Source organism: Eriocheir sinensis, chromosome 5 (genome assembly GCF_024679095.1).
Source record: "Eriocheir sinensis breed Jianghai 21 chromosome 5, ASM2467909v1, whole genome shotgun sequence".
NCBI lineage: Eukaryota > Metazoa > Arthropoda > Malacostraca > Decapoda > Varunidae > Eriocheir > Eriocheir sinensis.
Genome location: NC_066513.1, coordinates 16,054,149 through 16,069,037, shown reverse-complemented (window position 1 = coordinate 16,069,037; position 14,889 = coordinate 16,054,149). Strand labels below are relative to the sequence as shown.

General features: G+C 39.1%; 1 protein-coding gene across 2 annotated transcripts in view; it reads left to right on the top strand.

Moving 5' to 3' along the window:
* Positions 1 to 4,575: 4,575 nt before the first annotated feature.
* Positions 4,576 to 14,889, top strand: part of LOC126984659 (WD repeat-containing protein 19-like) — a gene marked incomplete at its 5' end in the record, with an annotated part of 77,723 nt that continues 67,409 nt past the window's right edge. For both annotated transcript variants that reach the window (XM_050838528.1, XM_050838519.1), the window contains 2 exon segments: positions 4,576 to 4,751; positions 13,389 to 13,623. In XM_050838528.1, coding sequence (XP_050694485.1) covers positions 4,576 to 4,751; positions 13,389 to 13,623 — 411 coding nt within the window.

The following is a 14,889-nucleotide window of genomic DNA, read 5'->3' as shown; positions in this document are numbered from 1 at the left end:
GACAAATGAATTTTTCTTATATATATATATATATATTATATATATATATATATATATATATATATATATATATATATATATATATATATATATATATATATATATATATATATATATATATGAAGTGCAATCAATATTTAAGCTGGCAAGCAATAACAAGAAACAATTCAAATTGTACATCCGACCAGTGAAAAGGCAGATCTGAACAGGTAGAAATCATCACCATACGAGCATTCGAAGAAAACAAGACGTTTATTTCGATATGTAAGCAGCAAGGGTGATCTTAATACAGGTCATATATAAATTACAAACCTAACCTTTACAAAAAAGAGTTAATATGTAAAATTAGACACAGCTGAAGATAAAAAGGAATTCTTATAGGGCTTCTTTTACATGGGATTGAGGTAACACATTTGCAAAGATTGGCTGATCTAAAGAAACATATTTACAAATTCCCAAGTTTTCAACAAGTGCCTCACTAAGCAGAGTAGTCGGTGGGGTTTTTCACCAAATTTGCTTATCACTCGACTGAAATGGGGATATCATAGTGGACACAGAGGAGGGCAAGTCCGTTCAGGCACTCTTAGCCGACGGTACTCCTCAGATAGGTTTTCAGCCTTTTCAATGCTGAGAAAGACCTCTCGGCTTCCGCGTTGGAGACTGGAAGCATCAACGTAGTTTTCAAGAGAATGGCAAGATTGGGGAACATGCTGGTGTTGGCGTGTGCCTGGGCTTCTTTGATAGTTTGGAAGACCGGAACAGATAATGCCCAGAGCTCCACTTACACCTTCACGAGTGTCAGGGATTCGATGTTGAGCTCGTAGAGCTTCGCCGCTTGAAGCACATCCGCAACATCCGTTTCGGGGCCGTTAAGGAGTTGCTTGAGCTGAAGTGTGACAGGCACTGTGTCGTCGCTGAACCGACTCTTCAACTCAGCCAAGACGTGGTCCACGAACGGATTGTACACCGCCCGGCGGTAGTACTCCTCAGCATTCTCGCACGGAATATTTGATCGCTGGGTCTATCGTCCACAGAGTTGTGGCACAGGGATGGTGTCATGCGATGACCCCACCTCGACCAAAAGCTCTTTTGCTTTCATGAACACATCGTGGAAATGATTCTCCCCATCTGCTCTGAACTTGGCAAAAATGGTCTCGACGCCACAAATCGTGGCATAGGCTGACACCAGGTCACCATCTTTTCTCTGAAGAGTTCGGCTCGGCTCGAGAGTATGCGTCAATATACACTCCACTACAACCAGTCCAACGGAAAACACGTATGGCAGTGAGGAGCCCAGCGGTGGCGTCAAGTTCCTCCTCGAGAAAAACAGCAATGAAAGGCAGAAATTCAACGAAAACCAGCACTGTGTCATGCCTCTCAATCCACCTGGTGGGGCACAGGGGAACAAGCTTATCGCACTTGGCCGAGGTAAGCTTGCCAACCTCTGTGAAGTGGAGAGAACGCATATTCGAAGAATGAACAAAGTTGTACACCTCGGTCAGTGTTTGAAGAGTGATCTTCACTTCCTTGATGTCACATGCCTTCGTCAGTACTATATAGATTCTTCTGGTGATTAAAGCAGTGGATTGGCTTGGCCAGGGTGTCCTTCTTCATGAGTACTGCAGCACACCTTTGAATTTTCCCATCATGGCACGTGCTCCATCGAAACCAAGTCCCTTGCACTTGGCCATGTCCAATCCAAGGTCTTCAACGGTGCGCAAAAGGAGCCAGGCTAAACCTTTACTGGTGAGGTCTTGGGTGTACACAAAGGCAAGGGAGTCTTCCCTTAATTCCTCTTCGAAGTGCCGAATGATGATAGTGGCCTGCACTAAAATTCACTTTCTGCTTGCGTGTGAGGAATGAGGTCACAAAGATTTTTTCCTAGGCCTTTAAATCTTGCTCTATAATATTCAATATACGATTCCGTAACTTAAATACTGAAAATAAATAAAGAAAATCCTGAGTTTTCCAGGAATACAACAGAAAGATACCAGTTTTCGTTTTGATTCTCAGAAAGTGGACATTTTAGCAGATGGAGGGGGGTCGTCCGACACCCCTGGCCCCCCTGGGTACGGCGTACTACGGCCCTGTACGAGTATATAAATTGTTAGATGAGTGCGGGGCCCATAAGAGCGCGGGGCCCTGGGCACGTGCCCGTTGTGCCCTGGCCCTGCATGAGAGTGAAAAATTACATCAGACACCGAAAAAATTAAAATCTTGCCTCCGCATAGTAAAGCCCAAGGAACCTATAGAGGAGGATTTTTTTTTAAAGTTTGGAGGACAGCGTCCAGATCTATCTAGCGGCGGCCGGCTTAGCTCCCCAGCTCTCTAGCTTTTTAGGGATATCTTAAATTTATTTTATGTTTTCTCAATTCATGGGTATTTCAAATATTTTAGTTATCCTAATATTTTTTTGGGGGGCCTGGGCCATCTGGCTCCCCACCCCTGTATCCGCACCTGCATATGCCTACAGCCGATGACACATTCCGTATTATAGTTGCAGCACATTATAAGTGAGTCAGTTATGTACCCACTATCCGCATACACGTGAGATTTTCTGGGGGGTGGAGATTTTTTTTGGGGCCTGGGCACACTGGGCCACCCACTGTATCCGCCCCTGGCCAACCTGGCAACCTCAATGCCTTGCAGTCCGTTGCCTAGAGTGCCATGGCTATACAGACAACGTGCAGACAACATACACAATAAAAAAATCTGTATGCCTATGTTATTGGGTTCGTCGGTATTTTTATTCGTATTTTTAAATTTCCACCATTTATAATGGACCTTCAGCGTTAATGGACTAAGTTCCCCCCCCTAATTAGTCTTATATTGAGGGTTTACTGTATTTTGAAACATTTGATCAGTTTTCCTTGGAGGCGACGTTTCTCAAGAGAAAACAGCTTAAAGGATGAGAGCCTTTCGTTTTAAGGTTTGTTGCATATGGAAGAGATCATCTTAGTTGCCCTATGTTGCACACCTTCTAATTTTGCAATGTTCTTTGCATGGTGAGAAAACCAATACTGTTGTACTGCATATTCTAAATGAGGTCTGACTAAACTATTGTACAGTAAAATTATTATATCTTTATTCTTGAATGAGAAGTTTCTCTCCATGAAACCCAGTATTCTGTTTGCTTTGTTTGCTGCATCAATGCATTGCTGTGAGAAATTGAGGTTAGACGTGATTTTGACACCCAGGTCCTATACCCAGGTCACTATACGCTTTTAAGATTAATAGCACACATTTCATAATTGAACCTCTTATTTTTTGTACCAATTTGAAGAGCCTGGCACTTCTCAATATTAAGGGGCATCTCCCATCTATCAGACCAATCTGAAATTTTATGCAAATCTTCTTGGAGACTGTCTCTTCGTCAGTGAGGACGGAATTACCAATCCTTGTGTCAGCAGTAAATTTACTAATGAGATTATTGAGTCCAACGTCAATGTCATTGATGTAAATTATAAACAGCACTGGACCGAGAGAGAGAGAGAGAGAGAGAGAGAGAGAGAGAGAGAGAGAGAGAGAGAGAGAGAGAGAGAGAGAGAGAATAAATATGACTGACTAGTTTTTAGATCTGGGTCATGTGTGGTTAATTGCCACATGCCTCCTCTTACAATTTACTCTAACTTGGGGACACTAATGGCCATACCAAACCAGTGACACTATCCATGTTTGGACACTGGTGGCCATACCAAAGCTGATGGGTTGAGGTAAGAAAAAGAGGGTGAGGTTTAAAGGAGAGATATTGCTCCACAATGGAATTTAGAATTAAGACTGAGAATGTTGTAGAAGTTAATGTGGTTTGTTAAGATGAGATGGAGAAAATAATATACATGAGTTTGGGAAATTTGTAGTAAGTGAAACAGAAAAAGAAATGGATTGTAGAGTGGTACGATGGGTGAAAAGAGGTACTATTAGATAATTTGGATATATGAGGAAGATTCATGAAGTTGACTTTGTGAAGGAAGTGTAAGGGCAGGATTGAGGGGGGTGGTATTAGGGGAAGATCAACAGCGAAACTGAGCAGTCAAGTGGATGAGTAAAGGAAAGAAAGAGAATTGGTAGGATAGGGATTAGATGTGCTGAGGAGTGCCAGAACAGGAAAAAATTGACACGGCTAACTTGATGAGGAAGTTCCCGTGAAAGGACAGGGAGTTGGAGACATAGATGGATTGACAGATATATAATAATATGTATTTGTAATGTTGTGTATTTGGTTGATGAAATGATAGGTATCATGCCATGAGTGACTGGTTATTCTATGATTCTCTTTGTATCTATCTTGAATGCAGTTCCTCTCACATAATCATCTCCTTATATAATACCCTCTGATAGGTATCACTTTTTATCCTGATTTATTGTTAGATATAGCAATATTAAATGTAAGTGATGTGGTGATATTACTGATTTATTTTGTCAGTGTCACAGTTTTCTAAACTTTAAAGCTTTAACCCAGCTTTAGATATTTTTATCAATATAATTTGTTGGTATATCTGTTAATTCAGTCCATATACCATTCACTCTTACATATATGAGTAAGTTGTTTTAAATACACTATTCCTTATTATTCAGTATGCAAAGGCCAAGGAATCAGATGGGCAGTACAGGGAAGCAGCCACCTATTATGAATCAGCTCGGGACTATGAGTCAGTGATTCGTCTGTTGTTGCATAACCTCAACTCTCCAGAAGAAGCTGTGAGAATTGTGCGAGAGACCAAGAGTGTGGAGGGAGCAAAGATGGTAGCCAAGTGAGTACATAATGCAGGGTGACAACTTCTGTTTTAATTTTTATTTCACATCCATCATTCTATCCATCTACACAGTACACAAGGATATGAGGAGACTATAATATGCCAGACAGCCTACACATGGCAGGTCTTGAGAGTGGGTTATTTGCCAACTACCCTCCCCATTCATTAATATATCTAACCTCTATTTAAAGCTTTTAATTGTGTTTGCCTCAACTAACTATCTGCTGAGTTTTTCCCACTTATTCACCACCCTGTTTGTGAACCAGTTCTTGCCTATTTTCTTCCTGAACATGAACATATTTAATATTAACCAATAGCTGTATGTTCTTATATTTGTTTTTAATATAAGTATTTCATCCAGATTGCCTTCAATAATCCTTTTAACACCCCCACCCCCATTAAACAATGGGTATTGTTTTCATAGAATATTTGTGTAACGTAGCACTTTGGTAGCATGCCCCAATAAATCAATCAATCTTGAAACGTAAGCACAAACTGCTTTATTTATTTATTGATTGATTTTTATTATTTTTTTTTAATATATTTATTTATCTATTATTATTATTTTTTTTTTTTTTGTCCTTAGATTGTATGAAGCATCTTAACTTGTTGAACATAGTGGTAAAATCCAAATTACAGGACACTATGTAATAGTCATGCAAGAGGGTGTTATATACAGCTAATTTGTGAGATTCTGTCATGAAACATGTCTCCAAGGACTCACTGCAGTCAGCTCTGAATGGTGAAGGTGGCAACAAATTGCTGCACTTTCCTCTTCCTTCCTTTCATGATTGAATATTATTGTTCTCTACATTGAAACAATTTAGAAAACATATACTTTACCTACTTTTAGTCCTCTTCAGAGCTGGATGGGAATGGTGAAAGCCCAGGCAGTGATGATGAGGGTGAATGATAAAGGGATATGTAAGAGTGAGAGTGATAAATCAAGATGCCAGTAAGAAGGATTGAAACAGGATGGGTCAGTATGATTTTGGGGTGAGGAAAGAGGGTGTGGTTCAGTAGAGTGCAGTAAGGGTGGTGAAGTGACTAAATCACTCTCACTACTGCTGTCACTGCTCACACTTTCATTGCTGTTGTTATAGTTCTTAGAATAATCCTCACTTTCTGTCCTGTCCTTTTTGCCTATTATACCTTTCTTTGCACCAGGGTTGTTTTGATTTAAAATGATTTAGATCAATTTAAATCAGAGTAAAAAAATCATGATTTAAATCAAAATTAAATATACTGCATTTAAAATGATTTTAGTGTTATATCAGGAGTAAAATATCTAATGATTTAAATTATTTATATACAGTTGTCCCTCAAATAGTACGGTTTCCAATAGTACAGTTTCGGTTTTATACGGATTGTCATGTAAGAATTTTTTTACGATTTTTAAATTTCCCACTCGTCGCACCAAGTAGCCCTGGCGTGAGTGGCAACACTGTTCTACCAAAACACCTGTTGAAAGCACTCCAAAGCATTCGTGATAGGTGTTCACCTTGCAGAAGAATTCAGATTTAGGAGAAGTTACGTTTTGGGACGAGTTACATTGCAGTAAGGAGAGCATACCACATGAATAAGAGCAGTGTTTGCTGTATCTATCATAGTGTAAAAGAAATTCTTACCGCAGTAACTGCCAGTGCTCCAAGAGTGCTGCAGGAGTAAAGATAAAGGCCATCCTTTTACTAAGCCTCGTCGTTGCTATGGTAACGGCGTCTCACTCGCAGCAAAATGGCGTACACTGATCTTCCTGATGCAATGGAATCACTTATGTCTTTGTTTTGGGAAGCCATATTTGTTGATGACGTCATCACAGCACAGAGCTGTTCCACCTCTCACAGCCGGGAGCGAAGCGGACGTGCTGAGTTGGCAACTCGTGCTGCCGCGTCATGCATTTGAGAGCACTCGGAACGTTCCGAGAGTCCCGATTCCCTCTCTCAAACGCAGCCCAGGAGTGTTTCTAGGGGGGCACCAATTTTATATGGATTTTCAAATAGTACGGGGGTCCTGAGTCCCTAACCCCCGCACTATTTGAGGGACGACTGTGTATATATATATATATATATATATATATATATATATATATATATATATATATATATATATATATATATATACAGTAAAACCCCGATTATCCGAAAGCGGATTATCCGAAAAACCGGATTATCCGAAATTGATCTGGATAATGCAATTATAATTTTTTTTTTTCTATACTAAAACGTTATAAAACATCAAAAATAAATAAAAGTAACTACAAATGTACTATATTAACACATTTAAAATTGATAAGAACAGTTAAAATGAATATGCTTTCTAATACGTATTGCCGAAATAGCTTGTAACGAATAGATCAATGTATTAGACAAAAAACATTAAACAAACTCTCAACAACACCACGTCCGCACCTTCGCCCCAGCAAGGACGTAGGTGTGGCGAACGAACAAACTACTGCACGACTACTCTCACACCGTACTCTCAAGACAACGACACAAACACGACTCCCCTCTCCACTTCATGCCACATTCCCCTTCCAACATACGAGTTGTGCGATAATATGAGTCATCATACTGTGTCCCCACCTGCACGATGCATCAAGGTCACACTTGCAAGCTTGCACAACCATTCTGTCGCACTCTGCAACATTCACAATTCAGATCTGCAACGCTCACAAGTATCAACATACACTGGTCCAGACAAGGAGACACACAGACAAACATACAATAAAACATTTACATCACATGTTTTAAGCGTACTACTTTGTTTAGCGTAGCTTGTGTTTGTTTGGTTTCAAAATCAAAATGGCGGCCATAAATCCGGATTATCCGAAAAATCGGCTTATCCCAAAGAAACTTCCCCTTCCATTTAGGATAATCGGGTTTTACTGTATATATATATATATATATATATATATATATATATATATATATATATATATATATATATATATATATATATATATATATATATATATATATATATATATATATATATATATATATATATATATATATATATATATATATATATATATATATATATATATATATATATATATATATATATATATATATATATATATATATATATATATATATATATATATATATATATATATATATATATATATATATATATATGTATATATATATATATATATATACACAGTGGAGACTCAATACTCGAACTTAATTAGTTCCAAATGGCTGTTTGAGTATCAAAAAGTTCGACTACCGATACCTATAAATCAGGTAATTCGTTCTAACCTTAGCAAAACCTTAAGTTTACAAAAATTTCAATGTAAATTTTTTTATAATTTTGATTTGTACTTACCGTAAGTGAAGGCTGGTAATGGATAACGTAGAAGAGGAGGGGAGAAGGGTGGGGAGGAGGAAGGAGGTTATTTGTCTGGTAACTCGTCTCCTGGTGTGATTCCTGTGAACCCACTAGTGGAGGGCTGTGGCTCACTAACACTTGCACTCTCACTAGATTCCTTTTTCAACAAGAATCTGTCTAATGTGATCTGCCTTTGCCTTTTTTTCAAAATGTCTCTGAAATGCTGCATCAAATTTTCATCAAACTGGTTTATGTTTCTGTGTACGGCAGCAATATCAGGGTGGCACCTCTCCAAAAAGTTTCCCAACTCTGTCCACTGCCGCAAATATTTCTTGATCTCTGCAGTGGAGACTCTTTCCTTGCTGTTCCCCTCCTCCTCCCCTGAAGACAGCTCCTCAGTTACCTCCTGCAGCTGTTCCTGGTGAAGTTGACGCAGCTCGTCAGTGGTGAGGTCTTCAGAGTGTGTTTGCACCAGCTTCTCCACATCATCACTGTCCACCTCAATGCCTATGGCCCTCCCCAGAGACACAATGTCCTCCACCACAGCATACTTCTGGACTGAAGGCTCGAATCCCTCAAAATCCTTGGCTGTCACACAGGTCAGCCACAGATTTTTCCAGGCAGACTGCAAGGACCTCACAGAAACTTGACCCCAGGCTTTATCTATAAGCCTTAGGCAGTGGAGGATATTGAGGTGATTCTTCCAAAACTCCCTCAGAGTGAGCTCTGTTTCAGAAGTCACCTCAAAGCACCTCTCAAAAAGTGCTTTTGTGTACAGCTTCTTAAAGCTGGTGATGACATTCTGGTCCATGGGTTGGATCAATGGTGTGGTGTTGGGGGGGAGGAACATCACTTCGATGAATTTATACCCCTTACCCAATTCTTCTTCCACGCCTGGTGGCGGCGGGGAGGGAGAGACTATGAGCCTTTGTTTGCAACCACGTGTGCGGACGTTCGAGTACCAGATATTTTTTCGAGTACCAAGTCGAACTTTTGCGTTCGAGTATCGAAAAGCTCGACTTCCAAGACGTTCGAGTATTGAGTCTTCACTTTATATATATATATATATATATATATATATATATATATATATATATATATATATATATATATATATATATATATATATATATATATATATATATATATATGAAAGAAGGAAGAACATGTTAAGCAGTTGTAGAGGAAAAGTATCAAGTCTACTTGTCCTGTACTGGTCCTGTAGCAAATCAGGCACCAGTAGATCATTGCCATCTCTTACAAGAATAATATTCAAAAGCATAAAAAAAATAAACTATTAGTTCTACTTATGATTTTTATTTGAAAACTCATCATGGGTAATGTGTATTAAAATATCATTTCATTTGACATTGCCAAGTTTAATACAAGAAAATGGCCTCATAAGACTGAAAGAAATAATCAGTGTAAACAAACAAGGATTAATGCAAAAAAAATCATTTAAATAAAAAAATCGATTTAAATAAAAAAATCTAATTTAATCAAATAAATCGATTTTTTTTTTTTAATTATGATTTTTTCCAACCATGCTTTGCACATATTTTCCCACCAAACACTGTACCAACATGATATATACTTGTTATAACACTCACAATGCCACTTTAATATGTTCAGCAATGGTTGAGTGATTCTTTCAAGGTTGCTAAGCCTATTTTATTACTCAAAGAACAGGGGCGGGTTTAGTTTACTTGTTGGCCACACAACTCTCTGTGAGGGTATGTGTGATTCAAACAGGACAGTTGATCTGCTGATTGCAGCAAAAAAATGCCTAAAAGCAGCTCCTCCCTCCCAGTCATAAGTGAATGAAACATTTATAGAAGGTAAGAAAGTGCAGCAGATGTGACACTGATCACACCCATATAGCTGTGACACCCATGTTTGCAAATACTGACCCGCCCACCCACACAACCTCCCGTGCATCAACTTCTCAGGCCATTTGGATCATGCAGCAATCTTGATGCAACTTGTGCACTCCATTCATAACATTGCACAACAATTGGTGGCCGTTTTGTCAACTGAACACGGGGCAGTTTTAACTGTTGTCAATGAAGAGATGTACACTTGATTAAATAAGCAGGAGAATGGTGAAAGTCTCAACCAATCACTGAGCAAGGATGGTCAATGACATAGCACCAGTCAACTGTTGTGTACTGCATGGCCCGACTGATTCAAATCCATTGCCACACCCAGGTCTTGTGTGCATGATAGTGCATTTTAGGTGCGTGATAGCATGAGGATGGCAGCTTTTAGAGTGTGCAGATAGCAAAGAATGGTGATAGCAGAAGGCACAGTAGCTGTGGGATGGGTGTGTATTAATCCAGGTAGGGTGTGGTGGGAGGCTTAATGAGTGTGCTGGTGATGGCAGGAGACATGACGTCTTCTTCTCTTGAAAGTGGGGATTAAACTTGGAGAGAGAGAGAGAGAGAGAGAGAGAGAGAGAAAAGCTGGTTGCAATGAAGGAATACAAGAGGGGGTGTATTAGGATGAAGGTGGGAAAAGTTTCTTATTTATATTTTTTATTTTGTTTTATACTTTTGGAAATCAGTATTTGCCTGGAAATCGATATTTGCCTTCAACTCTCAGACATAATTACATACAGAGTATGCAAAAAAAACAAAAACAAAAAAAGCTTCCCACCCTCATCCACCTTCATCAGTGATTTCAGAACTGGAAAACATGCAAGTATCATCCTTCAGGCTACATTTTATTAGTGTTTCATGACTCTGCCCTTTGCTCTAATGACCATTTGTAGCCATTCAGGCATAGAAGTACAGAGTTTATTCTGCCCCTTACTCTGATGACCATTTGTAGCCATTCAGGCATAGAAGTACAGAGTTTATTCTGCCCCTTGCTCTGATGACCATTTGTAGCCATTCAGGCATAGAAGTACAGAGTTTATTCTGCCCCTTGCTCTGATGACCATTTGTAGCCATTCAGCCATAGAAGTACAGAGTTTCTTCTGCCCCTTGCTAAGATGACCATTTGTAGCCATTCAGGCATAGAAGTACAGAGTTTCTTCTGCCCCTTGCTATGATGACCATTTGTAGCCATTCAGGCATAAAAGTACAGAGTTTCTTCTGCCCCTTGCTATGATGACCATTTGTAGCCATTCAGCCATAGAAGTACAGAGTTTCTTCTGCCCCTTGCTCTGATGACCATTTGTAGCCATTCAGCCATAGAAGTACAGAGTTTCTTCTGCCCCTTGCTCTGATGACCATTTGTAGCCATTCAGCCATAGAAGTACAGAGTTTCTTCTGCCCCTTGCTATGATGACCATTTGTAGCCATTCAGCCATAGAAGTACAGAGTTTCTTCTGCCCCTTGCTATGATGACCATTTGTAGCCATTCAGGCTTTTTTTTTTTTTTTTTTTTTTTTTATTTCGCGGCCTATTGCACAGGTAGGCTTCTTCCCGGTGGGGCCTGATGGTCGGCCCAGTCCGTTCTGGCGCAGGCGAGTGTTTATAGTGGCGCCATCTTGCATAGAACCACAGAGTTTCTTTAAGTAATTCAAATTCAGATCATCTTCCCACATTTTGTGCAGAGCTTCCCCAAAGCATGGAACTGAAGATGTGTCATGGTTCTGTAGCTTTCTTGTCATGTAGGACCAACAGTTGTCAAAGGGGTTGAGATCTGGTGAGTTGCCAGGCCAGTCTAGCATTTGCACATTGTTTTCCTGAAGGAAATATGACACTCCTTGGGCCTTAGTGTAGTGCGGCGACAATGCACGAGCCTCCCATAACCCACTAAGCCAGGAGGGTACCTCTTTGGCCGACTCAGTAAGGAGTGGCTCTCCCGTCACGCTGGTCGCGGATTCAATCCCAGGCAGCCAGGGAATACCCTCTCCTTGTTGTGATTAATTTTTCGCATGTTTCAATACATGCAGAGGACGTGTGGGACCGAGAGAGTAATAGAAAAAGAGAATAGAAAATCTCTTCATTAAACTATGAGCTGGGGCAGGGTCATGCATAAGAAAGTGCATCTGTGTTCATTGAAGGATGTGAGCATGTTGTTGTCTAACACCTCGACATGAATGTTACTATTTACTGTAACATTCTTTGGCAAGATGTGTAAAGCTCCATGGCCACATTCACCCCTGCAGCAGCCCCACACCATCAGAGATGCTGGGTGCTTGACAGTCTTCACAGTGAAGCGCCCCTTGTAGCGACTGGCAGCCACTGGCCTCCTTACTCTCCCCTGATGCTCAGTAATGCATCTGAATGTGGACTCATCACTCCAAATTACCTTCTTCCAGTCATCTTCAGTCCATGCATATTTCCAAGCAAAAGCAAGCCTCTTCTTCGTCATTGCTCTGTTGGGTAGTGGCGTTTTGGCAGGCAAGTGTGAGGGCAGCTTCAGACCCCTGGCAAGGTGATGCTGAAAGGTCTGCTGAGACACATCTCTTTACAGTCCAGGATGCATTTTTTCAGTTTGCCAGCCGTGATCTTGTGATTCTTTGACAGTTCTCTCTTTATAAGTGTGTCAGCTGCCTTGAATATTTTTCTGGGGCTTTCTGACCCACGTTTCCTTGGAGGGATCATGCAGTCTGCTGAAACTTTGACAGCCGCATTGAGTTGCTTGATGGTGGAAAAATGTCATCCATATGCCTTGCAATTTCTCTCTGAGATACATTCTTTTTAATCAGGATGAGAATTCTGGCTTTCTCCACACCTGACAACTGCTTGGCAGGCATAATGGAGAACATAAAGAAAAAAATGATGGGGCAGAAAGGAAGGTGGTTGAGAATGCATAAAAAGTGACATTAAGAGGGTGTGACATATCTATATCCACCTCTGACAGTAGCTCAGAGAGCACTGGTGACTTATCACACCATGCCACATGCTGGGCCTGCCAGATCCTGTGGGTTGCCAGAGATGTAAAAAAAATCATTTGAAGGGCGAGAAGATACAACATATAATGAGTGACTCACCCTTGGGGGTGTCGATGGGTGGACACAATTTTTTTGCGAATACTGTAATTACTGAGAACGATGACTTTCTGTACATATTCATAATTATCTGAGGGGTCTTGACTGTATTAATGTCAATTTCACTCTTTTTACTTAAATGCTTTTTTGTGTAATATATTTTAACCTGACTTGAATTGAGGCCATCCTGGCCATGGGAGATGTAGTAACTAAATGCTACTACCTTTGCATTTTGTTTTTACTCATATTTCTGTATTTATTTTGGTTACAGTCATTTGCATGGAGAAAGAAAATTACAATAATAATGATAGAATTTATACAAGATATATTATTTATTTTTATTGCCTTTTCTTCAGATTCTTCCAGAAACTGAGTGATTACAACTCGGCAATACAGTTTCTGGTGTTGTCCAAGTGTATGGATGAAGCCTTCCAACTGGCCCGAACACATGGCAAGATGGAGCTGTATGCTGAGATTTTAGGCTCAGATGCAACTCCAGAAGACTACAAGAGTGTTGCCCTTCACTTCGAAAATGAACGAAATCACTTTCTTGCTGGAAAATTCTATTACCTGGCTGGAGTATATCCCAAGGTAAGAAGTTTTAAACTATAAAACTAAAATTGTTTTTGATTAGCACTAGCAGTGAACCCTACACTATGGACCCCAGCCCTGTCATTAAGCCACGAATTTTGGAAAATCAACCGCTTTGGTGCGAATCACCATAACTCCCTTATTTCTGGGGCTACAGAAATGTTTTTGGTATGAATCGACGGCAAAATGAAAGGGCTATATTTTTAATAAGTGACCAGGCTCAAAAAGCGAATCGAAAGGGTAAAAAATCTAATAAATTCGCAAAAAACGACTCTGAAAAAAAAACGATTTATGATTTCCCAACCTTGAAACCCACTCATTTCTTGAGAATTTAAAAAAACTTATTTAACAAATAATTTAGCCCTACCAATGTGCTTTTCAATATGATGCATAACATTTCCCTACTCCCAGTAGTTTCGTCGCTAGAGCTCAAAACGTAAACCCTTTTGAGATCGATTTTGGCAAACTCCAGATACTTTGCCGTTTTTGTCTAGTGTGGTATTGCTATTGCCTTTAGAAGGCTGTAAATTGGCATGTAGCCCCTCTTGGCAATGTAGTTTGACCACCTTGAAGAATTTTTTGATAGCTTGATTCCAAGTTTGTCGTCGAGCCGTCACAAAATAGCCTGTTTTTCGGCCCTTTTGCCACGATTTGGACACGTCCTAGTTGTTTGCTTATAACTTTTTTATTTATTTAGAGCTTTCCAATTTTTTTCTTCTAATTATTAATCTGTATTAATAGAGCTTTCATTTGCCACCAAGCATGCCTTCCTAGCTTCAGTAGTTTTTCCTCGAGCTTGACTAAAATCCCCGACAAAAATTCGCATAAAAAATCATATATGAACACTGTATTAAAGCCATTTTAAGATATCTATATAAAAAGTTACTATTTTTATATAATCATTTCACTGTATATAATATACATGTTATTTCTAATTTTTTTTTAGTATTCAACCATATTTCTTCCCATTTATGAATAATACATTTAATTTGCTCTCTTTTGATACCAAATAAATAAATAAATAAATAAATAAATATATATATATATATATATATATATATATATATATATATATATATATATATATATATATATATATAATGTTTTATTCATAAATGGGAAGAAATATGGTTGAATGCTAAAAAAAAAAAAGAAATAACATGTATAATAAGGCTTAATATAGGTTGATTTATATAGTGAAATGATTATATAAAAATAGTAACTTTTTATATAGATATCTTAAAATGGCTTTAATACAAGATAATC